The sequence below is a fragment of the Camelus bactrianus genome, chromosome 27 (genome assembly GCF_048773025.1).
Source record: "Camelus bactrianus isolate YW-2024 breed Bactrian camel chromosome 27, ASM4877302v1, whole genome shotgun sequence".
In the NCBI taxonomy this organism is placed as follows: Eukaryota; Metazoa; Chordata; class Mammalia; order Artiodactyla; family Camelidae; genus Camelus; species Camelus bactrianus.
Window position 1 is genome coordinate 34,546,507 of NC_133565.1, and position 26,305 is coordinate 34,572,811.

The following is a 26,305-nucleotide window of genomic DNA, read 5'->3' on the forward strand; positions in this document are numbered from 1 at the left end:
ACCTCAGTTACTGCTTCCCATTATGGACTACCGCCTGGACCCAAGTACTCTGCCCTTCTTTCTCTTTATATGTGTTAGGTTGAACCATTTGAAATTTGTTTTGTAAGACACAGTCAAATACTTGCAAATTCATACAGTTTGACATACCATCTCATTTCATCCTCACCACAAGAGCCCCATTAAACAGGTATTAAACCCCACATTAGAGATGAGAGAACTAAGACTCAGAAAGTGAACGTCTTGGCTTAAGGCTACACAGTCAAAGTGCTGAAATCAGGATTTGAAGCCAGGTTGTCTGATTAAAGGGCCAGAGTGCTTTCCAGCACACCACAGCTACCGGGGGAGCAAAAGAGTTAAAGTTCAGAATTAAATGACCCTGAGATGTTACAAACCAAAGATTCTTGGAGTCGGTAGAGCCTCGGGGGGTCCTTCTCAGTCTCTATGGGCCAACCTGGGCTCCAGCAAGGAGAGGCAGCCAGGATCTCCTTCCCTGTTTCTTCCTCCCAACCACAAGGGGCGCCAAGCTCCAACAGTCTGGTTCGAAGGCCCTCCGCGCATCACCGGGGCCCTTCTTATTTCTCCACGCACGTGCCCCTCTCCACGACGCAGGCGCCTCCCCCAGCTCCGCCCTCCTCCCAACAGGCAACCACTGCGCAGGCGCCCCAAGCCCGGCGTCGGGGGCGGAGGCGCGCCCCGGGCGGGCCGCGTGGCCGTTGGGCCGGAGCGGGTCACGTGGCCACGGTGCCGCCGCGCGAGCGTGCGCAGAGTGGCTCAGCGCGGCCGTGACGGAACGGCGAGGCGTGGGGGCGTGCGACCTCGCCCGGCCGGCCCGGTCCCCGCCCCTTGGCTTGCCGCTCCGCCCTCGCGGGGCGTCCCGGGCCGCTCGTCCCCTCAGCGGCGGCCGCGCGCGGCCCGGGGTCGCCGTGAGTACTCGCGAGGCCCGCCTGTGAGGCGGCCACCACGGGGACGGGACGGGGCGGGGCGGCCGGGCCTCAGGAAGGGTGCGGGGCCCGCCCCGCCGCGGCCGGGGTGGGTGAAGTGAGGGGCTTGGACCGGGTGTCTCTGAGAGGCCCCCCTGGGCTTGACAGGCTTCGCTCGAGGCCGGGCGGCTGGCGACGCCGATCGGGCACAGAGCTTCTTCCCCGGGAGGCAGGTGTTGGGGTCTTCGGGGTCTCCGGAGGAACCCGGAGAAGAGCTCCAACTGCTCCCCCAGGGAGGCCTCAGGGCCTGTCCTGGAAGCGCGGGCGGCAGCCTCTGCCCCCGTGGGTACCCGAGGTAGCGAGCATGGCGGGCCGGTGCGTTCTACCCCGTACTCTTTGTTCCGTGGCCCGGGCTCTCTGGAGAGGAGCGCTCGGTGGGGAGCTGGATACCCCGCTTTCCCAGGACCGCAAGACTGGGAGTCAGACCCGGAGTGTGAAAGGTTGGGATCGGAGGTTTCCGAGTTGTCACACCTGGAAGCGCCCTTGGACCTAGGCTAGGACCTTTGTGGTCCGGACTTGAGGCTTATTTGCATTTGGCTTATTCCCACGTAAATTCGTAAAGCGTTCTGTTAGCTGCCATCATCCAGACTTAAGCACCAAACGACAGACACCCTTCTCTGGGCGCTCTTCTCACGGTCTGTGTTTGGCCCAACTTTTCTTGAAAGGGTTCCTCTTACCTCATTCAGACAAGTCAGTTAGGTCTTTCTTGCGTAGTTCATTAACAACTCCCTTAATTGGTTGTAACCACATCACATGAAGAGTGGATGTAATTAGAACCTGTCAAATGGGCTTAAGTCCCAGTTCCACTATACCCCTGGCCCTAAGCAAGTTGCTTGGCCTCCCTACACGTACGTATTCTGTATATAACATGAAAGCTTTGAAATAGGTTGTCTTTCAGGCTTATTCCTCTTTAAAACGCCTGTGATTCTTTGAATTTCATGACCACCCACCATTCCCCCTTTTCCCACTCTTAACCTTTTAAACCCATTCGCCATCTCTCCAGAGGAATTGAGAATAGAGGGTGGGAGTCCCTTTTACTGAAACAGCCTGGTTTGAGAAATATGGTAGTTTCCGAATTGTCTCTTCCTTGGACATGAAAAATCTCTGAACTATTTTTTTCTTCTTGTGATTACAGCAGAAACCAAGCAGCAACAGCCCTCGGAGCGAGACTAAGTTTTCTTGGCTTCTGCAGTGACAAAGAACTTCAGGAAGTTGGTACTTGTGGCCCACGCTGCCATCCTGCTACCACCCGGCCCAAGACAGCCCGGGCTGGACATTAGTGCCTCCCTCGTTATTCCTCTGTGATCATCCAGAGCAGCACCTGACTGTTTATTTTCAAATCTCAAAAACCCAGCCCCCTCATCTTCAGATTCTGGTTCTCAGCTGCTCTTGAAGGTGAGTGGAGTCTTGCTTTATAGAATCATTTTTGTATGATTTTGTCTATATGTAGATATGTTTAGGTTTTTGTATGTATCTTCCCTTTGGCTGAGGTCTTCAGCTGACAGTTCATTCATTTACTCACTCATTCAGTAAATATGTGTTGAGGGACTGACAGTGTGGACAGTGAAAACAGAGCTTCTGTTACCATTCTGGTGGGAGATAAATACAACAAACAAGCATTTTGTACACAGAGCGTGGCGAGTGCTGTGGAGAAAAAGCATGGAATAGGGATAGAGAATGTGAGTGTGCTGTGCTTTGGAGCTTTGCTGTTTTATGTTGGATAGTCAAGGTGACCTTCAAGCAGAGATATGAAAGAGTAAAGGAGTGAGCTATGTGGATATCTGGGTGAAAAGCATTCAAAGAAGGGTGACCCGCAGGGACAGAGGCCCTGTGCTGGGAATATGCTGGATGTGTTTGAAGGACAGCAAGGAGAACCTTTTGGAGTCTTGGGGGTAATCTTCATGTTCACTTTTGGAGCTGACTTTTTAGGGAGGGCCTTTACGAGAGTACAAGAGTAGCCTCTGTTTTTTTGAATGTGAAAGTTTCCGCCTGTGCACAGAAGTAGAGAGCACAGAAGACCCTCGTGCGCTCAGCTCTCAGCTTCACGGCTCATCAACATTTGCCGCATTTATTTCTTCTCTTCCCCACCCTGCTCTCCTTTTTTGTTTTTGCGCTGGAGTAGTATTTTGAAGTAGTATTTTGAAGGCCATTTCATCTCTAAGATCTTTGGTTGCAGTTTCCTTTTGCATATTGTTTTTGATGGGTCAGGCGGTGCTGTCAGCTGGAGGACTACTGTGTGTTTGCCCTGGCATTGGGCTTTACGTCCTCATCCTGGGTCAGTTACCAGGTTTAAGTTGGTATCTGAGGAACAGATCACAGGCCCTTGGAACACACAAGGACTGAGAACAGGGGTTCTCAGGTTTTATTATGCATCAGAATAAGTTGGAGGACTTTTTAAAACACAGATTCCTAGTCCCAATCTCTGGAATGTAATTCAGTAGGTCTCAGTAGGGAGTCTGAGAATTTACATTTTTTAACATGTTCCTGGGTGGTACTGATGCTGCAGACCCACAAACCTTCCTTGAGAACCACTGATCTAGAAACCTAAGATTCAGTAGAACCACGTTAGGGAGCTAGGACGCTGCTACTTCAAGGTGGAAATGGATGAAGCTGAGACTGCTGCAGAGCCAAGAAAGCCTAGGACACTCCTGTTTTAATTTTGTGAGAGGGCTAGGGGTTAGTGTTTTTTTGAACATTTCTTTGGATCATTATTATACTTTTATTTGGGGAGTAGGTTCCAAAATGAGTCCAGGGCATTATTTTGGCTGTGACAACTTAAGACTATGTCTAACAGAGCATGTCCATGTTGTTGAGTACTTTTTAAGTTAGCTGTGAGGATAACACCCAGTGTTCTGGGGGTACTGCTGTTTAGTAAGAGTTAATGACTAAATTTAGAGCAATAACTAGGGGTAAAGGCTCCAAAAGGTGGGGAGGGTATAGCTCAAGCACTAGAGCACATGCTTAGCATGCTTGAGGTCCTGGGTTCAATCCCCAGTACCTCCTCTAAAAATAAACAAATAAATAAACCTAATTACCTGCCCCCCCCACACACACACAAAAAGGAAATGAAAGAAATTTTTTTTAAAAAGATTCCAAAAAAGAATCTGCTTCTTTTTTAAAAAATCATTTTATTTACTTTTAAAATTTATTTTATTTTAATTTTTTTGGGAGGTAGGTAATTGGGTTATTTATTTATATTTATTTATTTTAGTGGAGGTACTGGGAATTGAACCCAGGACCTTGTGCATTTTGAGCATGTGCTCTACCACTGAGCTATGCCCTCCCCACAAGAATCTGCTTCTAATGGAGTTTGGAACTTTGAAGAATGTTCTGAAATGAACCGATTTGACTGAGTAGCGTAAGCACCTGCCACCGTCACTTTTGGCTTCAGGGGTTGATACGGCATTATGAAGTAGAGCAAGAACTTACTCCAGTTCTGACTCTTCAGCTTAATTGGAACAGTGGTGACTTAGGTTTGAATAGTGCTTTCACTGTGTATTATCTTTAAAGGACTGTGTGTGCAACTGTGTGTACATGCCTGCAAGTATGTCTCTTTACGTGCAAGTGTCTGTACAAATGTGTATTAAAAGAGTATCCCTAAGCACGCGTCTCTGTGTATATGCCACCCGGGTGTTAAGTGGTGATGAAACCAGTTATTGTCTCCTTTTCACAGGACAGTGACCTGTTGCCACCACAACAGCAGAGCTGTCTACCCCAGCAGATCTCCAGTCAGCCCCTGACATCGCTCCTCCCTCCCTTGCCTCCCTTTGTGGCCTCCTAAATGCCCATCTCACTGGCCTGGGTTCAGCTGGTGGTATGGAGGGGTGCTGCCTAGCACTGACCTGGGAGTGTGTGTGACTCACTGACCCAATGGTGAGAACTGACTGCCCACCTCTCCAACTGATCATCCAGGGGGTAGATGAAACAAAGTGCAGACCTCACCTTTTCCTGGTGTTTTCCCTCCCACCCTTTTGGAAGGTTGAGTGGCTATTCGAAGTTAAAGGAAGGAGAAGAGACACGGAACCAGCGTTACTTGGTGTGTGTATAGGGAGGCTTCCTTGGGAAGGAAGGGGATAGTTAAGCATTACTAGGGATAGAAAGGGAATTAGGAGACAAGAGAGCTTAGGTGTGTTTGGGAGCTGCCTTGGGGAATGATCTTAGGAGAGGCCAGCTCTTACTAGAACCTAGATATGCCTAGGAATCAACCTTGACGTTGAAGTCTTCCACGTGCCTCCTCCACTGGCTACCAGAGCCCCAGTCATACCGATACTTAAGAAGGCTAAAATTCCCAGTTGTTTTCCTCCATGCCGCCAGGTCAGTGCTAGGCCGGGGATATGACCAGATTCAGAAAGAGACTGAGACTCCCCAAGGACGAGGTGAAGGGAACAAAGGGATTAGGGCCGCAGTTATTCTGTCCTAGGGGACCTTCTTCCATTTTTTTGTGGAAATCTGTTTCCCGTCCTGTCACCCCACTCTGTTCCATGGGGTAATAGGTACCCAACACAGGGTTGTATCCTTATTTCTCATCACTAGGACATCAAAGGCCAGTTCTGGAATGATGATGATTCGGAGGGAGATAATGAATCAGAGGAATTTCTCTATGGAGTTCAGGTGAGACCCCATGTGTATCTAAATGTGTGTTTCTCTCTGTGTACATTAGGAGTAAGATTATTTTGAAGCAGAGGTAAAATAAAGATACAATGGGAGTGTGGTCTGAGCATTGTCTTGTCAGAGCTGATCTCATATCCTCACTCTTACCTGGCGCTCATCCCTTTCCCTTGGTAGAGTACGCCCTCTGTGCATGGAGGTTACCCATGTGTTCTTAGTTGGAAATAATTACTTTGTGACTATTCCCTCACTAGCCAGGGAGGGTCATTTCATTCAATTGGGTCAGATTTTTAAGAGATTATTCTACCAGTGATTGCCTATTGCTGTCACTGCCCAGGGCATGATCCTGAGTAGGAATGCTGGAGTCTTCAAATAAAATCAGTCTGAGTTAAATTCTGTACTCTTCAGCCTGTTTTGTGTTCTCACAGAAGGGATACCTAAGTGTCCTGGTCAAGGTCTGGAGATAGAAGCTGAGACTGAAGGATGTGAACTTAAGCAAAACCTGCAGTTGGCCTACTGAAACTTCACAGAGCGGTGGTGGAGGGAAAGTTGTCAGTCAGTGAAATCCCCAGCTAGGACCACCAGCAGGAGCCCCTTCACAGAAGCAGCGTTTGCCTGTGTATATTGCTATAATTTGGTTTCCCTGTTCCTGACGTTCCTTCGTGTTCTATTTTTCATCTCTCTCTTTCCTCTACTCTATCTTTCCCCTCTCCACCATTTTTGCTGCTCACTCAGGGGAGCTGTGCAGCTGACCTATATCGACACCCACAGCTTGATGCAGACATTGAAGCCGTGAAGGAGATCTACAGTGAGAACTCTGTATCCATCAGGTGGGACTCTGCCTCAGGGATGGCAGGGGAGTAGCCGCTCATTTCTGAGTCGTTAAAAGCTAGAAGTTTTTTCTTTGTTTATGGTATGGTAGGGGGTCTGTGAACATTGGTGAGGTAGGAGCTTAATGATGGTGGGAGTTGCTCGGAATACTGAAGGTTGGCTGAAGGGAGTGAGTAAGGAAGCATGGCTGCTTTTCTTAGCAGTTCCCCCATCCTAGACTGTTGTATAGGCTGATCATTTCACCTTTGAGGTAAGAAGGGCCTCTGGCCTGGAAAGGCCCTGATTATGAAAGTGGCTTGAGGCTGTAGGTAAAACCTAAATACAGAACTCCCTTCCACCCTCCCCCTCCCTTGTCCCAGGCTCAGTTCTCCCTCTACCTCAGTCTGTTCCCGTCTTTCTCTCTTAATGAGTCTCACCTGTGATCGCCTGTGTCTCTGTAGAGAATATGGAACGATCGACGACGTGGACGTCGACCTCCACGTCAACATCAGCTTCCTCGACGTGAGTGGCGCTGGTGCCTGCCGGCAGCGCGTCCGGCTGGGCTTGTGCGTTTTGCCGTGTCAGTCTAGGGTCTTGTTCCTGGGTGCTGTGTTTGGAGCACATAGTCTTTATCCCTGTCTTTCCTAGACCATCAGCAGGCAGTGGTGTGTGCTGTGTGCATGTGTGTGTCATATAGGGAAAAATTAAGTCCACTCTTCTCTGTTGCTAAACTGGAAACTGTTTTCCTTACGTTTTTAGGAGGAAGTCTCCACAGCCTGGAAGGTCCTCCGGACAGAACCCATTGTGTTGAGGCTGCGATTTTCTCTCTCCCAGTACCTTGATGGACCAGGTAAAGGCGGTGACTTTGGGAAAGTGGGTGCTCTGAGTTTGGTCTAATCCAAAGTCCTGAGTCCGCTGAGGTAGGGAAAAACTAGGAACAAGGCCTCTGGGTGTAGTCTGTGGGCCGCTGGCAGGAGCTTCCAGGCCCCTTGCATTGGCGTCTTTACTCTCTTCCCCTTGGTCGTCACCCCTTAAAGCCTTCTTGTTAATGAACTTGTTTTCTCCAGTTCCCAGATGTTGTTTATTCCTCCTCTTCCCGTCAACTTCCTTGCACAAGTTGAGGGTATTTGAAGTGTCAGGTGGTTCCCAAACTCTGCCCTCTGCCTTGGAGGTTCTTCTCCCTCGTTGCCGTTCAGAGCACCGTTAGAGTAGGAGGGAGCCAATCCACTGAGCTGGGCCTTTGGACTCCCAGCAGGAGAGACAGCTGTGTCGACGAGGACTTTTCTCTTCTCTTTGCAGAACCGTCAATTGAGGTTTTCCAGCCATCGAATAAGGAAGGATTTGGGCTGGGTCTTCAGTTGAAAAAGTAAGAACTTCTGTCTTTCTGGTTTGAGCATTTGAGGGAAAGAGAGATGGACATGTGGATGGACAGGCAGACTCTTGAATGGAAGATTTTCTTCCAAAAATGTGTTTCTGAGGTATGCCCAAGAAAGACTAAAATAAGTAAATTTGGGGAGCCGAATTTATGGTTACATGGAGGAGCCTGTGGTGCTGGGGTGTCTGGCCTTGAGACTTCCTGGAGGTGAGAGGAGAGGCTCGTCAGTACTTAGCATGCAAGGAAAAGCACAGCCTCGGAATTAGTCCTGCTTGTCACATTTTCTCCGTGGTTTCCTCAGAATGGGGCTCCAGGAGCTCAGAGAGTGGTAGTTTATTTAATGTGTTGAGCACCTTGCTAAGTGTTTGGTATACAAAGATAAGTGAATTTTAGATTCTGCCTTTAGTCAAGTTCCAGATAGAGTCTGATGGATACATGTTCTAATACAAGCGAATGTGTAAGGGATAGAAACAACAGAGGAAACTGTAACTCTCAGTCTGGTGGCAGGTGGATGAATGAAAGATGAAAGGGAGATGATGAATGGTTTTCAAGGATAGATGAGAGTTGCCCACGTAGACAGACATTGAGAGTAAGTAACATTTGCAAGGGCACAGTCATGTGAAGCGGCACGTGGGTAGGAAGCTTCAAGTTAGGAACTAAAGTTAAAGCCAGTAGAAGAGGATCTTGGGTTTTAATTTTGTAGGCAGTGGGAGCATTGAAGGGTTCTAGCCAGAGAAAGGACATGGTCAGATTTAGTTTTGAAAAAAACCATTCTGGTAGCATTGTGCAAAATAAGAAGGATGAGACAGGAGACCAGAACTGTTTTAGTAGGAGGCATTTGTAGAAGTCCATACATGAGATGATGAAGGCCTGAACCAAAGTATGACTATAGGTAAGAACAGAGAGATAGACTAGAGAGATTGGCAGGGTATAGAATCAGTGAAGACTGACATGTTATATATGATAAGAGCCAAGGAATAGTGGACTGTTACTTGTAGGTTTCCAGCCTAGTGGTAAATTGTAATACCACTAATTTTGATGGGGATTTAAGAAGAGGAACCAATTTGTGAGAAAAGGATAGAAAATTAGTTCCATTTTAAACCCGTTGTTTAAAAGTAACTTTAGGATACTTAAGTAGAGATTTTTCAATAGTGAGTTAGCTATATAGATTTGCTCCTTATGGGAGAGATTCATGTTGAAGATATGTATCAATGAATGGGTCAGAATTGCAATCTGTGTAGAATATGAGATTGCTGAGAGAGAGCATGATGAATGAGAAGAAAATAGAATCAAGGGCAAAATACCCTTTAACACTCAGCAAAATACCAAGAGGAGGCAGAAGAAGAAACACTGAAGGTAGGTTGGTCAGAGAAACGGGAGCCCAATGGGACGAGAACAGTGTCCCTGAAGGCATGGAGGAGTGTGTCTGCGAGGAGGGCCAGATGCCAGAGAGGACAAGTAAGAGAAACTTAGGAGTTTCTGTTGGGTTTAGCATCAAGGTGAGAGCAGTTGTAGTGAAGTGGTGAAGGTAGAAACCAGAACACAGTAAGCTGAGGAGTGAGTGATTGGCAGCAGAATAGAAACAGTAAGTATGGACTGAGAAATCTGGATGAGGCTGGGAGGGAAGAGGGAGAGTCGCTAGGCTGAGGTGCAGAAATTTGAAACTTTTTGTAGACTTTGGTAAACAAAACTGACAGGAGGGGGAATGAGTGACAAATCAAGTTCCCTGAAGAGGAGCTGAGATCTAGAGTACAAATAGAGCAATTGGTCCTTAGCAGGATAGTCACCTTGTCTCCCAAGAGTGGTGGGATCATGATGAGGGTGGAAGTGGAGATAGATTTTGTAATGGTGCTGGAAAACTAGGGAAGCTGGTATCTGATGGCTTCAGTTTTCTCCCTTGAGAAGAAAGAGCTTATTGGTTAGAGATGAAGTTAAGAGCTTAAAGAAGGTGATAAGGATTTAGAATAATAGTGTAGAGCTATGCTAGAGAGAGCTGATCAAGGACAAGTGAAGGATTGACAAGGTAGCTGAGGGCCCAGCTTATGGAAACCATAACTTTGGGGATATGATTTTTGGGCTCACAATGGCAGTACTCCTCATGTCCCTTGGCCTTTTCTTCACTGTTTGCAAGGCAGTGGGTGGGACTCATCTCCATTCCTCCACTTCTGTTCTGCTCTCAGTATGGTTTCTCTTGGCAATAAATTGGCAGGTTCGCAGCTTTTGAAGACTCACCTTTGAGATCTTCCTCTAAACGCAAAGCATCTCAGAATTTTTCTGGTCCATTAGGCTCGGTAAGGGAGTGAGTTTTTACCCACTAAGGTAAAGAGGTACTTTAGGACAGTACATTTCCACGTGCTAAGATGTATCAGGTGGGTCTTCAGACACACAGTACCCTACAACAACTAGCTTTACAGTCCCTGGGTCTGAATTTTAGATTCATTGCCTTTCATAGTCCTATTTCTTGACCTACTCCCTTACCTAGGCTTCCCTAATTCTATTCTTCTTTGATTCTTTAGGATCCTGGGTATGTTTACATCCCAACAATGGAAACATCTCAGCAACGATTTCTTAAAGACCCAGCAGGAGAAGAGGCACAGCTGGTTCAAGGCAAGTGGTACCATCAAGAAGTTCCGAGCTGGCCTCAGCATCTTCTCACCCATCCCCAAGTAAGTTCCTCCCTGAGCTGATTGTCTCTGATCACCTTCACCTTGTCTAAGCACCCAGCCCACCTTCTTGATTGTGTAAACTTATCTAATCTATCCTCTTCCTAGGTTCTCTGAACTCTGTACTTTTAACTACCAACACCACCCACATGGTCCTGTCCCCTTTGTGTCTTTACCCTTCTCCTCCTTACTCAGTAGTCATACCTCGTCCTTTATGTAAAACACAGTACCTAGCTCATGGTATGTATTTGCAGAAATGTGTGTTAATCTTCCCATCTTTCCTTTCTTTGACCCTCATCCTTATTCTCTGTCCTAAGGAGGCAGAGTCAGAGCTAACAGGTAGCAACTCCTAGCTCTTACAGAGGGGCACATTGATTTATTATCTAGGTTCTGGAAATAAATATTGCTCCATCCTTTGACCCCAGGCCTCCATTTTTCCCCCTGGTGCCTTCTCATATTCCTAAAGGCAAATACAAATGCATATTTGTAGTTTTCCAGGGACCATTATGGACAGACAGTCAGATATTAGGCTTTTTGGAGTATAACTACTTCTACACACACACGCACGCACGCGCACACACACGCACACACACACACACACACACACACACACACACACACACACACACAGTAAGCGAAACAGGCATCCTCTCCAAGGTATCATTCCTTACCTGGCCTTGTTGCTGTAGAGAGTGGCCTTGGCTTTGCCTCTGCCTGCTCTCTGTGTTCCGATTGGAAGAACACACAGATAATGACATAAAAATCAATTCATTGTGGTGCTGTACTTGTTTTGACAGTTTGATCCCGTGGAAATTTCCTCAGTTATCAGTTGCTCTTTGGCTTAGGTCATTTCACCCATTCTTACCTCTTGGCCTCTCCTAGGGCTCACACTGAATCCCCAGTTCCATCACTCCTTTTTGCTCTCTCTTCAGGTCTCCCAGTTTCCCTATCATACAGGACTCCATGCTGAAAGGCAAACTGGGTGTACCAGAACTTCGAGTTGGACGCCTCATGAATCGTTCCATCTCCTGCACCATGAAGAACCCCAAAGTAGAGGTGTTTGGCTACCCTCCCAGCCCCCAGGCAGGTCTCCTGTGCCCCCAGCACGTGGGCCTCCCTCCCCCAGCACGGACCTTCCCTTTGGTACATGGGCTGGGGAGGGTTTGACTTGGGTGTCAGAGGGTGGGAGGGGAAATGTGGAAATATAACTTCTCAAAATGGGGTTAGGGATCTGGTTGTCCAGGTGTCATAAGTCAAACCTTGGCATGAATCATGAGTGAGTAGAATGGAACACATTTTTTAATAGTTGTGAACTTCTGTCTGAACAGTCTCGCAAGCTTCTTTGATAGTAGGCCATGAGGAGAGAGTCTGGTTCTGGGCATCCTAGGGAGGTGTCATGTATGATTTTATTAAGTTGTGGTTGGGACTTGGTAGTCAGCCAAGCTCTGCATGCCTGTTCTATCTATGTTGAAGAGAGTTAAGGACAGGTGAGCCTTTTTCAAGAGCCTTTGGCAAAAATGTCTAAAAGTCTTCTCTGTAGCCTGGGGATCACTTAGACTGATCAGAGCTAGGGCTTATCTGCTTCAGAAGAATTACAGGTAGTGGATGCGAGCAAGGTTTTTCTATGCACCAGCATCACAGGAGGCTCATGGGGTCTTGTCATTTTACTCTCATCAGGTCAGTGGTCACTGCAAGAACATCCCCACTCTGGAATATGGATTCCTCGTCCAGGTAATCAAGTCCAAAGCTTCATTCCAAAGCCTTTCCCCCATTTTCTAACCCATCTGATCCCCTAACATCTCCCAGCTCCTCAGCAGGCATTTCCCGAATTGCTCTGCTCCCAGAACTATACTGAGTGTTGTGTAGACAGGAGTAGAGGCATGGTTCCCATCCTCAAGAAGCTTAGAGCATTGCTGGGAAGACAACACTACACAGACCACGGAAGATCAAGTGCCAAATGAGGCACTGCCAATTTTAAGTGCAAAAACGCACTTGAAGATGAGAGAAGGATCGATGCTGGTGTTCTTATGATCCCCCACATCCTTGCACAAACTTTTACTGCTCAGCCACTATTAGTTACTTGCTTCTTTTTGAAACTCCTTTATTCTCTGGACGTGATTTCACTTTTGCATCTCCAGCACCTTTGTTCATATCATTCCCCACACTGGCCTTCCTCCCCGTATCTGCCTCTTGCAGTCAAGTCTCAGGTGCCACCTTTTCCCTTAAACTCTTCTCTGTTTCTCAGAATGTATTAGCTGGAAGTGTGTCTCCTCTCAGTGAACTCTTAAGATGCTTATTGTTTTATATGGCACTGATGTGTTGTGTACCATACGCTGCCTTGAGTTGTAATTAATTTGTTAACATTCCACATCTCCCTTTTTGGACTGTAGGATCTGAGAAGACAATCTTTTATATTATTGAATAATAAAGGAGACCGTTCACTGAGCTAGGTACACAGTAGGCATTTAGTAAATCTTCATTAAGTGAATGAATAAAAGTCCTTGCACATCTATTTACCATCCCTAAAGTTTGTGAAATGGGAATAACTTGATTTATACACAAAGTTTATATAGTTGGAAAAGCCTGTTACAACAGTGTATGCAAGAAAACACTTGAGAGTATTGCTTCATGAGCTCTGGATTGATGCTGTTTTCCCAGCACAGAGTTGTATCTGTGGTCCTGGTCAGTTTACAGGCTGATTGCTCTAGGTGCTTAGAATGGCTTCTCAGGCTCCCCTGCCGTCTTATCATGGACCGAATACTCACTTGTAACGTACAAGTGAAGAAGCCGCAGGATGACTGACTTGCCCAAGTTTGTGTACGGGTTAGGTAGCGGGAGGGGGTCTTCCCCCAGGTCTTCTACCACGGCTGGTCTTAGTTTTACTGTAGTATATAGTTTTAGCTCTGGAGTCAGACCATTTGTTTAACTAAGTGCAGGACCCAAGAATAGATTCTGCCTTAGGTGCGGGCCTGGGAGGTAGGAGAGTAACTGGAAAAGGAATTCAAATTTTATTTCTCGTATCTGTCTCTGTACTTCCAAAAAATTGAATAGAATCTTTTCTCTCCAGATCATGAAATACGCAGAGCAGAGGATTCCAACATTGAATGAGTACTGTGTGGTTTGTGATGAGCAGCATGTCTTCCAGAATGGGTCCATGCTCAAGGTATATTCTTCTATTTTGTGACCCCCTTCCTTGCACCCATAGCTAAGGCCCCTTCACTCGTCATCTCTCCAAGTTTCCTTTCTTCCTGGGTCTATGGTAAGGGTAGAATTTTGTCTGTACTCCTTGAGACTCTAAGAATAATTGTTTTTCTCAGAAAACAAATCTCAGCAGTCCTCTTGGAAAGATGAGGACATGTGAATATCATTCTAGAGTGGTCTGAGGTCAGCATAGGTCTCTCCCTACAATATCTTCTCAATGCATACCTCCTGCCACCACCAACTCTTTAACGTGTCCTCTCAGCCAGCCGTCTGTACTCGTGAACTGTGCGTTTTCTCCTTCTACACATTGGGAGTCATGTCTGGAGCCGCAGAGGAGGTGGCCACTGGCGCAGAGGTACGAGGGAGAGAAAAGCTGCTGGGGAATCGGGATCAGGAAAGGCCAGGGAGCCCAGCAGTTCCACTGCTTGGAATTTAATCTTCAGAAATGCTTTCCTGTGTAAGGATGTTCACTGTAGTATTGTTTATAATAGTTCTTTAAAAAAAAAAAAAAGGGATAGAGGCTTATCTTACAGGGTCCAGTTACAGAAATCATGGTATGTCCTTAAAGTGGAAATACCATATAGCTGTTATTTATGGATATAAAATTATAACATATATAAAAGAGAAAAAAAACAGTATCTATAGCATAGTTCTTTTTTTTAACTGCTTATATAATAAAATAAGTATTTCTATAGGGAGAATATCTGTAAGAATATACATCAAACTTAGCAGTAGTTACCTGTGAGGAAATAGATTTGGGGACAAAGGGATGATTCTTATCCTTTTTTAATCACTCTTTTAAACATTGTTCTTGAATTTTTATAATGAGCTTATATTTTCTAATGAGGAAACCATAAACCTACTTGTTTTTAAAAAGAGAAATGCTGAGAGCCTCCAGAAGGTAGACCTATGCTGGATTTTGCGTGACTCTCAGCGCTGGGAAGTCATTTAGCTTCTGCCCCCTTTCTCTCTTTTCCCCTAAGGTGGTGGATCTGCTGGTGGCCATGTGTAGGGCAGCTTTGGAGTCCCCGAGAAAGAGCATCATCTTTGAGCCTTATCCCTCTGTGGTGGACCCCACTGATCCCAAGACTCTGGCCTTTAACCCTAAGGTATAGTTGCTTGGGAAGAAAATCAGGGCTAAGGAACAGAAATGGTAAAAGATAGTGGGAGACTATTTGCTGTTATCCGGGTGTACACAACAGCTTGGAATAAGGGGACAGGGAAAATGGACCTGCTGAACCCTAAGCTTTAGCTGTTTTAGTAAATAAATAATTAAACATAACAATAATATCACATAAGTAATGACTTCTGAGTTTGTCAGAAGGGGAGAAGGGTTGATATTAGTTACGCCATGATAGGGAGGGATATAGGCCCTGGAGCCAGACAGACCTTGGCTCCATTTGTGGTTCTTCCGCTCCCGGCTGAATGGTGTTAGGCAAGTCACTCAGCCTTTCTGAACCTTAAATTTCTTGTCTGTAAAAAGGGGATAATACCTATTGTTATGAAAGTGAGGGATAATATATATAAAGTACTGTACTAGTTAGGGTTCTCCAGAGAAACAACCAATAGAAGATACATGGAGGAAGAAATTTATTGTAAGGAATTGGCTCGTGTGATTCTGAGGGCTGAGAAGTACCGTGATTTGTAGTGGACAAGCTAGAGATTCAGGAGAGCTGATGGTATAAGTTCCAGTTCAAAAGCCAGCAGGCTCAAGATTCAAGAAGAGCTGGTTTTTCATTTCCTGTCTGAATGAAAGCAGGAAAAGACCAACATCCCAGTTCCAGGCAGTCAGGCAAGAGGAATTCTCTCTTACTCAGTGTTTTCTGTTTAGGCCTTCAGCTGATTAGATGAGGCCCACCTGAGCAGAGGGAGCAATCTACTTTACTCAGTCCACCATTCAAACTTTCATCTCATCTAGAAACACTTTCACAGACACACCCAGAATAATGTTTGGGCACTTCATGGCCCAGATTGAAACAACTAACAATTGACAAAATTAACCATCACAGGTTCCCAGCACAGTGCTTCACTGTTACTTTCTCTGCTGTGTACCAGGCGCAATACCAGGTCCTTTTTGTTTTAATCTTTTTTTGGGGGGAGAGGTAATTAGGTTGGTTGGTTGGTTGGTTTATGTATGTATTTAATGGAGGTACTGGGGGTTGAACCAGGACCTCCATGCATGCCAGGCACACGCTCTACCCCTGAGCTATGCCCTCCTGCCAGGTTCTTTAGGTATGTTATTTCCTCTTCAGGACATCTCTATGAGGGTGGTAGGAATTTCTGTCTTCACTTACATGCAGGGATACTGAGGTTCTAAGAGGTTAAGTAACTGTACTGTTACTCTCACCTGGTAAAAAGGAGAACTACCATGTGATTAGAATTTTCTGACATTATATGTATGTTTTTTCCATGACATACTATCCCATTTCCTTGGGGCCTAGACTTCTTTTGTACATCTGGCCTTGCTTTTCATCACATTTTAATCTCCTCCACTTTTCTTCATCTGGTTCTTCTCTCCCATTGATTCCCCACAGAAGAAGAATTATGAGCGACTTCAGAAAGCTCTGGATAGTGTGATGTCCATCCGGGAGATGACCCAGGTATTCTGCCCTCTGCCCGTCCCCTGCCCTCTGCCTGCCTGCTCAAGTACCCTGTTCTGCTTGGGATTCATGGGAGTGGAGTGAAGATTTAGAGATGCTACTCAGATTTCTCACTGTATTTTCTTGGTCTTTCCAATCTTGTTCTCTGTTCTGTTAGCTCTGTTACTCTTCTTTTTGACTCCTTATGTCTCTCTTGGCCTTTACCTTTGCTGCAGACTCCTTCACAAATTGTTCATATTTAATGTTTTTTCCATAATTCTTAGGGCATTAGAGAAGTGAGGGAAGGACCTCTGCCCAGGGTTGGGGGGTGAGGAGGGGGCTTGGAGGTAAGGAACTAGACCCAGGGGCCTGCATCTTCTATCCTTCCAGGGGTGGGGCAGCCACATGGAGCAGTGACCATCCTTTGACTCAAGGCTGTCTCACACCAGACTTCCCCACCCCTCGTCTGCAGTCTCTGCATGAGTAGACATTCATTTGTACTCACATTTACAGGTGGGCCTCTTCTCAGCAAGTCCTATGTGTCGCAGTTCAGATTAACACATAAGATACACCTAGGAGGGATGATTTACTTGTCAGAAAGACTCTCTGCTTTATGTGAAGTTTTACCACAGGATTCATTAGCCTAATCTTTCTAAGACATTGATTTTATTTATTTTTTGATTTATAATTAACTTTTTAGGGCTGTAGGAATTGCATAAAATGAGGGAGACCCACCTGCATGTTGTTTTGTAAGCATCTTCAGTCATTTTCATGTTTATTTACGAGTCGTCCCAACCTTACTGGGTCCTTGAGGGTGGGAACCCCGTCTCCTCTTGCTTTGGTGTGGCCGTCGGTGCCTGCTTTGCCCTGGGCCCTGGCAGTCTGTGGAAAGGGGGTGCTCCCATCTCTTCTGGGAGGTAACCGTACGGCTCTTGTCTTACAGGGCTCATACCTGGAAATCAAGAAGCAGATGGACAAGCTGGACCCCCTGGCGCACCCTCTCCTTCAGTGGTATGGGTAGAATGGTTCATCCTTTGGTGGGCGGGGGAGTGGAGTGCAGTGCTGGTCATGGAGCCCCCACCTTCTGTTAGAGGCGGTTTCAGCGTCCTTCCCAAGGCTGTGGATGTCATGGCTGCTGCTGCTTGGGGTGTTATTGATACACCTGGCCTCGACAAGAGCTCTGATCCTACAGAGAGCCCACAAATTCTGACATGATGTCTTTCTTGAATTCTCTTTAGGGATTTCTTGTTTCGCAGTAGGTTTTTGAGTGCTGCTTGCATGTCGAAGTTAACACTGCCCATTTCAGTTAGGTTTTCTGTGCTCCCAGAGAGGTCTGTCTCCCCTTCTGCTCCTTTTTCCTGTCTCGGGGAAGTAGCTGATGTTGACTACGCTGTTGACGTTGACTGCCCAGAGCCTTGCAGCGCTGTTACTACTCCCTTCTCCTTGCAGAGGCTCTGAGCCTTCTCCACTGCCCTCCCTCCCTGATCTTGATTTCTGTTCTCTTTTCCTGACGTAGCTTTCCCCTTGAGCTTACTTCCCTCAGCTAGTTAGCCTTTGACATTAGTGCTTTCTCAGTGCAGCATGCTCCCTCTTAGCATGAGGAACGACCAGGCAGAGACCCTCCAGGCTGGCATCATTAGTACATGAATCATGCGCAAAAAGATAAAGCATATTCATTACAGGAGATAATGCTCCCTTGCTGAGCCTTCAACGGTTTATGCCTTTGTTCTCTCCTGTCCTGAGTTCAGCCTACATGCAGCCCAGTCTGCTTCTGACTCCTCTGGAAGTTAGTTCTGGTTTCTTCTGTTTCTTTCTCCAGCCCAAGTGGTAACTTTCCATCCCCTCTGTCTCTGAGAGCCTTCAGCCTTCCCCTGAGCTCAGGCAGGATGACCCCTGAGCCTCAGTTCTCAGTTTGTAATTCCCAGGTGTAAGTTGTCACCATCCTAATTGCAGACCCCACCTTTCTGATTTGCTTGGTGGCTGACCTCTTGTGCTCTTCCTTTTGTTCTATTCTTTTCTCTCCCTGGATGTAGCAGCCCACCTCCCAGCCTTCTCTTTCTTTTATCCATTGTTAACTACCCAATAACTGGCTGGTCTCTGGTCAGTAACTTTGCTTTTACGTTTTTATACACAAACATTATTACCCATAGGAATATCCAGATAGTGATGTGGACACACAATTCAGATAGCTCTGGAATCCTTGCCCCTTCTCCCAGGGGCAGAAGAAGGGGCTGCTGCTTTGTTCAGGGTGGCCTGAGCACACACTTACTTTGTCTTCTGTTTGGTTTTGTTTTTTCTCTGTTTTGTCCCAGGATCATCTCTAGCAACAGGTCACACATTGTCAAACTACCTCTCAGCAGGGTAAGTGACCTTTCTCCCTCTGAACTCTTTAAATTTCTGATGAAGTGCAGGGAGATCTCCAGACAGCTAACCACATTGGTCCTGGGCCTGCCTGTTGGGCTTGTCCGTCAGCAGTGGCCTTTGACCCTAAGCGCATTTCCTTTTCTTCGGGGTTAGTAGAAACCTGATTTGCTCCCTATCCCCAACCCTTCCCTCCCTGATCTCGGTTTCTGCTCTGTTTTCCTGACCCCACCCCCACCCTGGGCAGCAGCTGAAGTTCATGCACACCTCACACCAGTTCCTCCTGCTGAGCAGCCCTCCTGCCAAGGAGGCTCGGTTCCGGACCGCCAAGAAGCTCTACGGCAGCACGTTTGCCTTCCAGTGAGGAGGAGTGGGGCTGGGCATGGGTGTGGGATGAGGCAACGAGCAGTGGAGGGGGACGGGAGGGCCAGTTTACTTGAGGAGTATGAGTTTGTGTTACCTGTGTGCATCAGCCAGTCAGTCAGCAAATGTTTATTAAATGCTGTTGTGTTAAGGGCTGTAGAGGATAAAGGTACGTAAGATATGATGGTCTCTACTCTCAAGCTACCTACGGTGTAGTTGAGAAGAAATTATATTTGCATATAAAAAGATGTGGTTGAAGGAAGGGATTGGCAGGGATAGATCTGAAAGCTACTTTGAAGGAAATCAGCAATTTATACCTAATTGTGGGAGGAGAGAGAGAAAAAAGATATTAAAGGTAACTTAAAGAGAGTTGTTTGTACCCTTTCCTTAAAATAGAAGTGGAAGCATGACTGGAAGCCATATGTGGACTCAGTGCTAAGCTTGTTGAGTTCGAGATGAATTTGTTTAATTTGAAATAGCAGGACAATAGGCGGATGAAAATACTGACCCGGCAGCTCAGGATTTGGGATGGGGCTAGCTGAAGCGCCGAAGAGAAGGTGGGACTGGGTGTGGAGGTGTAGGGTCGGCCAGGCGCACACACCTCGCGCGCCTGTGGCTGTTCACGTGCGCGTCCATCGCTGGGTGTGTCTGTGTCCATCTTCGTGTTCTGTGTGGGTGACAGTGGGTGGGGGTGGCACTCTTGGAAGTGCTCCTGGGACCCTCATTCCACGAGGAGACATGTATTCTGCCCTGCCTTACAGTGGGTCCCACATTGAGAACTGGCATTCGATCCTGCGCAACGGGCTGGTCAATGCATCCTACACCAAACTGCAGGTGAGGCTGTGCTCCTTTCCCTTTCTCTCCACGCCCCCCTCCCCGCCACTCAGTTTTGGGAAGTCTGCCTTAGAGTACTCAGCTGTTTTTGCCTCACCATTCTCAGCCCTAGTCTCCTGTGAGGCTTCCCTAGGGAGGAAGTTGAGGCTGTACGTGCAGAGTGAGTGTGGCTGTTGTACATTTGACCCTAGGCTGTGTGTGTTGCTGTTTTTAGGGATAGGAATGTAGCTGCAGACAGGGATAGGGGTTGCTGGTTGCAGCCACCTGATTAGTTAACCTGTTAGAGCTCTTCAGTTTATGTGCCGTTCATGCAGAGAGCAGATACAGGAGACTTCTTTGCCCCGCAAGACTCCAAGGAGTTGTTATTATCCCTCCTCCTGGCTTCCTGGTCTGTGTGCCTGCTTTGGGGGGGACTCAGCATATGCACCAAGGTGTAAGGACACGGGCGTGGAGTCTGCGCGGCTGACTCACTGGCTCTGGCACGTCTCACCAGTGCATCAGTATCTAGTACTTCATAGACCGAGGGGTTAACCTGCGCCCACTTTTCAGCCAGTCAGCTTTTCAAGAGTAGGTGCTTAAAGTTATCTGAATGAGTGAGAAGATGAGATGGAGGGACAGAGGGCTGCGGAAGCCTTGTGGCTGCCTAGTGCACAGCCGTGGGAGGGCCCAGGCTCACCTTGCTCACCCTGGTGTTTCCCTGCAAGCTGCATGGAGCAGCCTATGGCAAAGGCATCTACCTGAGCCCCATCTCCAGTATTTCCTTTGGATACTCAGGTAAGAAATAATCTTTGGCCGCCCTGAGTCTGTTTACATTGCATCCGTTTTGTGAATACGTAGTCCTGTGCTGCCTCCTCCTCCGCTGTGGACGCTTGGTCTGTGTCAGCTCTCCCCACAGTCATGGGCAAATAATCTTTCTCTACTTTCTCTCACTAGAAAGTTGGATTCTTCGCAGGGTGAGGCCAACTGTATCCCTTTCTCTTCGGTACCCTCTTCTCAGGGGGGTGGTTTTGTTCACTGTGTGGGCTTGGCCCTGGGGGTGGGCTAGGGGGTAACTGGAGGTGGCACCAGGCTCTTTGGAGAACACGTTGTTGGCGCTGGGGCAGTAGCCTGCCGTTACAGGTGGCGTGCGCGTGTGCAGGGGGTTTATGTGTGAGCCCGAGTCCCTTCTGCTGGCTCACATTTCTGGAGACATTGTTCTCCTCCCCGTCAACCAGCTTTTAAAATTTAAACTGTCTATAATTACACACTATTATGTTAGTCACGTTGAATGCAAGACAAAGTATTTTATTCCAAAGGCATGAATGAGGTCCACATTCTAGTCAGGAGATGGGTCCAGCTTTGTCCAGCTCAGAAACGAGTGTGACTTAGAGCTCTCTCAGTGACCCAGGGTCATGTCGTGGTTCCTTTTCCGTCTTGTTCTTGTTCTGTGTAGTCTCTGTGTAAAAGGTAGCCACCGTGTGGTTGCGTGTCTACCATGTGATGGGGCCAGTGCTAGATTCTCACAGTGGATTATTATTCAGCAATGAAAATGAACCAACAGTGGCATTCAGTAGCATGGAAAAATCTTAGTACTAGTTGAGTGAGAAAAGGCAGGTGCAGAGGACTACTGCTCAGAAGTGACTACTCGAAAGAGGACTACTGCTGTGTGACACTTTTGTTGCACTGCTCAGAAGTGAACAAACTTAAAACTATTTAGGGGTGGATGTGTGTGTGTGATAAAACTAAAGAATAAAGAAGAAGAAGACAGGACCCAAATTTCAGGATAGTGGCTGCCTCCCAAGTGGAGGCAGATAGTTGGGATAGGGTTAGGAGCACTTAGATGCAAGTCACTGGTGATGTTTTAGTTCTTGGATTTAGTTCCCGGGTTAGGTCTGTAGGTATTCATTGTCCTATTCAATAAATGATAATGTGTCATGAGCCAAAAGTTATGATTAACCCACACAGGGTGAGTGCCCAGTCCACATTTGTTGCATTTGTGGATGAGTTTTACTCTGTGCGCCTGGGGCCCAGAGTGGGGCTGGGGTCGGGGCCGTCTTTTTGGCTTTGTCTGGGCTCCTCAGTGTGTATCTTCGTCCTGGTCTGAGATCCCCTCTAATTAATATCCTACTACTTGCTAAGTAGTGAGATGCTTGGCTCCCAGCGCCCACACAGTTCTTTCCTCTTGTCTGTCCCCCGATCTCTCCCTCTCCTCTCCCGCTGCCCTTGGTTTATCAGACTGCCAGAGTGCCTTTAGTTATCAGTCGGAGCCAGGAATCTCTATTGATTTCTTAACTTTCTTCTTCATGTACTGGTTACATAAAAACATAATACGGCACCATCCTTCTCCCTCTCCAAAGGTCGATTTGATTATAGATACAAAACACCATATGCTTTTACTATTGGAGTTATAGGTCATCTTGTCCAGTCTCTTGTTACTGTCCAGATTAGAAAGCAGATACACAGAAAAGTTAAATGACTTTCTTGAGGTCACACAGCTCTAAGTAGCAGAGCTAGGACTGGAATCCAGCTCTCAATTTCTGGGCCAGTGTTCTTATCACTATATTGGACTGACAAGGTAGGCTTTGCTTGAATGACTGAGTCTCTGAGGGCCCCATAGGTACGTGAGTCTGTCGCTGGGTGGGATGCGTGTAAATGTTCAGCTGATTTTAGTTACTCTGGCATCTGGCCAACTTTGTGTTCACTGTATGTTTCCTTCCACCCTTTTCTGCTCTGATTTTCTCTGTTCTTCCTCTGGGTATCCATACTCCAGAGGCATGGGGTGCCCCTGTGGGGCAGGGTAAATAGAGCATCCGTTTGACCAGTGGAGCCTCTGATGACTTGGTCATAGTGTGCAGCTTAAGATGAGGGACAATGGGAAAGGATGCTAAACACTATCTGTCTGTTTAGTCATATTTAGAAACTTCTTAAAAGTATATACTCTGGACACAAAGCATCCAGGGATTATTCTGGCCTCCAAGTTCTCGGGGTCTGCTCTCAGGAAACTGACAGAAGATGGCTGGGTCAATAGGGACAGGATTGTATACAACAGGACTAGGATGGGGGAAGGTTTGGATTATGTCATAAGGGCCGTATCTAAGACCAGCCATAGAAATCAGATTGTTCTCTCCCATCCTCTGGGATAGAGCCTAAATGTGCATTTCACTCAGATCCGTGCTCTGCAATACCCAGGCCAAGAAGGTCATGATGTTTGGATGCAGCACTAAACTTAAAGCCAATGGAGAAGTTGGAAACAGAGGGGTGGTGGATGTCCTGTAGGAGGAAGAAATTGACAATTGAAGTCTTGAGGTGCTCATTGACCTGAATTTTGTTCAGGCCATAAATCTATCAAGGACTCCAGTGAGAGTGCATGATGAATTGACAGCCTGAGCAGTGAAGAATGTCAGTCCATGGTTCTCATCGTTACCTCTATACCGTGGCTGTCACAAAGCCAGGAGAGAGTTAGTCACAACAGGAAGTTCCAGGGTGAACTGGGGAGATGAGGGCCCTGCTTATGGCCTGCAAGGATGGCGTCATTTCCCATCCTCATCCATTTCCCTCTCGGTCTCATGTCTCATACACACTTACACCGACTCATCCCTAACTGTGATGAGGCTGGGCCTGTGATAGAGCTGAATACAGAGACTGAAGTCCTGATCATAGGCCAGGAAGAATTGGGAACAGGGGCGCACAAGCACTGTTTCATATCTAAAAAGGAAGAATCCAGAATGTGCCTATAAATGTTGTAAGCGGGCTTTCACTGAGGGGCGCGGATGGCAGAGGGTTTGTGGAGTTAGACAGGGCGAAAGTGAGGGGACCGGCTCCTCTTCCTCGAGTCTGGGAGACCTTCGAAAGGAAGCAGAGCTCTTCAAGGTGCTTGCCACGTGGTTACCTGGGAAGAGTGTTCCTCGCTTAGCTGCTGTGCTTTCTCCCTTTCCTCTGAATGACTGGTCAGAGCCTTGTCTGTCGCTTTGAAACTAGAGTAGATCCGACTTTGTTTGCTTCCTCTCCACTCACTTCCCTCAGCCTGGCATTTGACCCGAGGTGTTGACGTCACCACTCTCCTGGGCCCCTCGTGCCTGGCTCATTTCATGTGTTACCCCCATCTTAAAACCATTCAGTTGTTCCCTGGTGTTCTTAGGATAAACTCCAGTGGCCTTAAGATGGCCTACAAGGCCTGCTTGATCTTCTCCGGAGCTCACCTCTTGCATGTCATCTCACACCACTCCTGTGCCGTTGGCTGTGCTCCGTACAAGCTGAGGCCCTGCTCTGTCTCTCCTCCAGGCCTTTCATGTGCTGTATTACCTCTGCCTAGAGCACTCCCCTTCTTCATTTAACCGACTCTTCCTAATCCTGTAGTTCTCAGCCCAGCTGTCACCAGGAAGCCTTCGTCAAACCCCTGGGCGAGGCTGGGTCCCCTCCTCTGGCTCACAAAGTGTGCTTTATTCTCCCAGCATAACCCTTACCGCGCTGTGTTGTAATTGTCTGTTCCTTCTCTGATATCTCCGTCAGACTGAATTCTGTGAGGGCAGATACAGTATTTGTTTTATTCACTGCTGTATCACCAAGTATCTCTGGCTCAATGCTTGGCACATAGTAGGCATTTCAGTAAATGTTTGCTTAAGGAATGGGTTTATGAACTGGCTTATTGTTCTGTGACAGGAATGGGAAAAGGACAGCACAGGATGCCCTCCAAGGACGAGCTGGTCCAGAGATACAACAGAATGAATACCATCCCCCAGGTATTACTAGTTGCCCTTGCTCCACCCAGGCAGGACCCCTCCTCTGGGGTAAGTGTAGGCTGCAGAGACGGATGGGGAAACAGTGGTGGGGGCGGGGGATGGATAGGTTAAAGATCGTTTGAAGGAATCAGATATGTTCTAAGATGAACAAATTTCCAGAGTCATTTGTGGCCTCAGTCATAACTACGAAAGCAGAGACTGAGTTTAAATGCACTGACATGAAAATGTGAAGATGGAAGCCTGGACTCACCCAGACTGATTATGGAAAAACCAACATTTCAGGGGATGGCTGGGAGCTCAGGATATCCCTGTCCCCACCCCAGCCACTGCCAGCCGGCCGGCCTCTCTAGGGCAGGTCGTAACAGTCCACCTGGCCCTGCTTTCCTCTTCCAGACCCGATCCATTCAGTCACGGTTCCTGCAGAGTCGGAATCTGAACTGCATAGCACTTTGTGAAGGTAGGTGGCTCACCTGGTCCCTGTTTTTCTGGGTCCCTGGTCTTTATTTCTGGTGCAGCTTTGGCACTTGATCCTGCTAATGGTGATGTTGAAGCATCATGTCGTCCCTCCCCTGCCTGGATCCTGTGACCTAAGCATTATACCTATAACTTCTGGCCCTCTTCTTCCCAGTGATTACATCTAAGGACCTCCAGAAGCATGGGAACATCTGGGTGTGCCCTGTCTCCGACCATGTCTGCACACGGTTCTTCTTTGTGTAAGTCTAGGAAGGTACCTTGGAGACTGCTTGGAGGAGTGAGGGTGGGAGCATGATGATGTGTGACTATGAGGAAAGTCCATTTCTGTTACCGGAGACTTGTCCCTGGCTGCCTGAGGGGAGCTGGCACTGGGGCGTTCCCCTTGGAGGACGGGGGTCGGTATAGATCAGTGTCTGTTTGGAGGAAACCAGATAACCTGAATCTCTTCTACCCTAAAGAGTAGCTAGAAAGGGTTTTGACTTCTGGGCCAGGGAGGCCGCAGGTCCAAACGCAGTTCCCTTGGGTGACGTTATGCTGCTATTGTTCTCTCTCTTACGCTCACGCTCGCCCTATTTTTGGCAGATATGAGGATGGTCAGGTGGGCGATGCCAACATTAATACTCAGGACCCCAAGATACAGAAGGAAATCATGCGTGTGATCGGAACTCAGGTTTACACAAACTGAGGGGGCCCCAGCCCTCATACCACCCCCGCTCCCCTCGTAAAAGGGCTCAGGAGCAGCAGATGAGGCTGCCCTGAGGAATCAAGGGGCCATCCCCAAGGGGCAGGAGAAGGATGGAAGAGGCGGCCTCGGTGGAGATTGACCCAGGAACCACTCCACATTTGGATGGCCCAGGCTGACTCCCTACCCCTGGCTTTCCCAGTTGACTTCACCCTATTTGTAAATAAAACAATAAAATGGAAGGTGCTGTGGACTGGATCTGATCACTGTGGTCTGACTGGCCTTGGCCCAGCACCTGCCCCAAGCCCCCGAATGGGGGTGGGGAGTGGAGTGTGAGGGTCGGGGCTGCTGATGGTGGGCGCAGTCAAAGCTGAGTCCATCTGACGTCGTGCGCCACACCTCTGTCAGCACTCTCATCGGCAGATTAGACAAAGGAAACCCAGTTACGCAGCTGACACAAACTGAGAAGGGTACAGAATCCTGCTGGTCACTGTTTTTCAAGATTGAAAAAGGTCCACTGCTGCCAAAGGACCACTGCTGTCAGATTTCCCGTCCTTAGGACCTCTGCTTTCTGCACAAAACCTAGCCCCTCTTTCTTGTTCTGTATCTCAGGGGCTGGCTTCTCTCCTCCTCCTCCTAGCTGTTTCTTTGGGATAA

General features: G+C 47.6%; 1 protein-coding gene across 11 annotated transcripts; it reads left to right on the top strand.

Moving 5' to 3' along the window:
* Positions 1-753: 753 nt before the first annotated feature.
* On the top strand, positions 754-25,906 carry PARP6 (poly(ADP-ribose) polymerase family member 6). 11 transcript variants are annotated; one of them, XM_010955306.3, is made up of 24 exons: positions 754-1,029; positions 2,116-2,375; positions 4,654-4,853; positions 5,514-5,591; positions 6,324-6,418; positions 6,860-6,920; positions 7,158-7,248; positions 7,698-7,764; positions 10,290-10,439; positions 11,369-11,579; positions 12,114-12,167; positions 13,504-13,599; positions 13,900-13,992; positions 14,621-14,746; positions 16,172-16,237; positions 17,160-17,227; positions 18,529-18,577; positions 18,825-18,937; positions 19,702-19,774; positions 20,479-20,548; positions 24,413-24,492; positions 24,886-24,949; positions 25,121-25,205; positions 25,549-25,906. In XM_010955306.3, the coding sequence occupies exons 3-24, from the start codon at positions 4,851-4,853 to the stop codon at positions 25,649-25,651; spliced, it is 1,896 nt and encodes a 631-aa protein (XP_010953608.1). In that variant the 5' UTR covers positions 754-1,029; positions 2,116-2,375; positions 4,654-4,850; the 3' UTR covers positions 25,652-25,906. The 11 variants fall into 11 exon arrangements, 8 of the variants coding, with proteins under 8 accessions (XP_010953608.1, XP_074210455.1, XP_074210456.1 ...); XM_074354354.1 differs by having other exon boundaries at positions 754-923; XM_074354355.1 differs by having other exon boundaries at positions 754-923; positions 2,119-2,375.
* Positions 25,907-26,305: the final 399 nt, after the last annotated feature.

Bases quoted from the DNA above. Each gene is read 5' to 3' on its own strand.
- PARP6 (XM_045516899.2), top strand. From the start codon at position 4,900: ATGAAACAAAGTGCAGACCTCACCTTTTCCTGGTGTTTTCCCTCCCAC. The intron at 10,440-11,368 runs GTAAGTTCCTCC...CTCTCTCTTCAG, and splicing joins ATCTTCTCACCCATCCCCAA to GTCTCCCAGTTTCCCTATCA. The intron at 25,206-25,548 runs GTAAGTCTAGGA...TATTTTTGGCAG, and splicing joins TGCACACGGTTCTTCTTTGT to ATATGAGGATGGTCAGGTGG.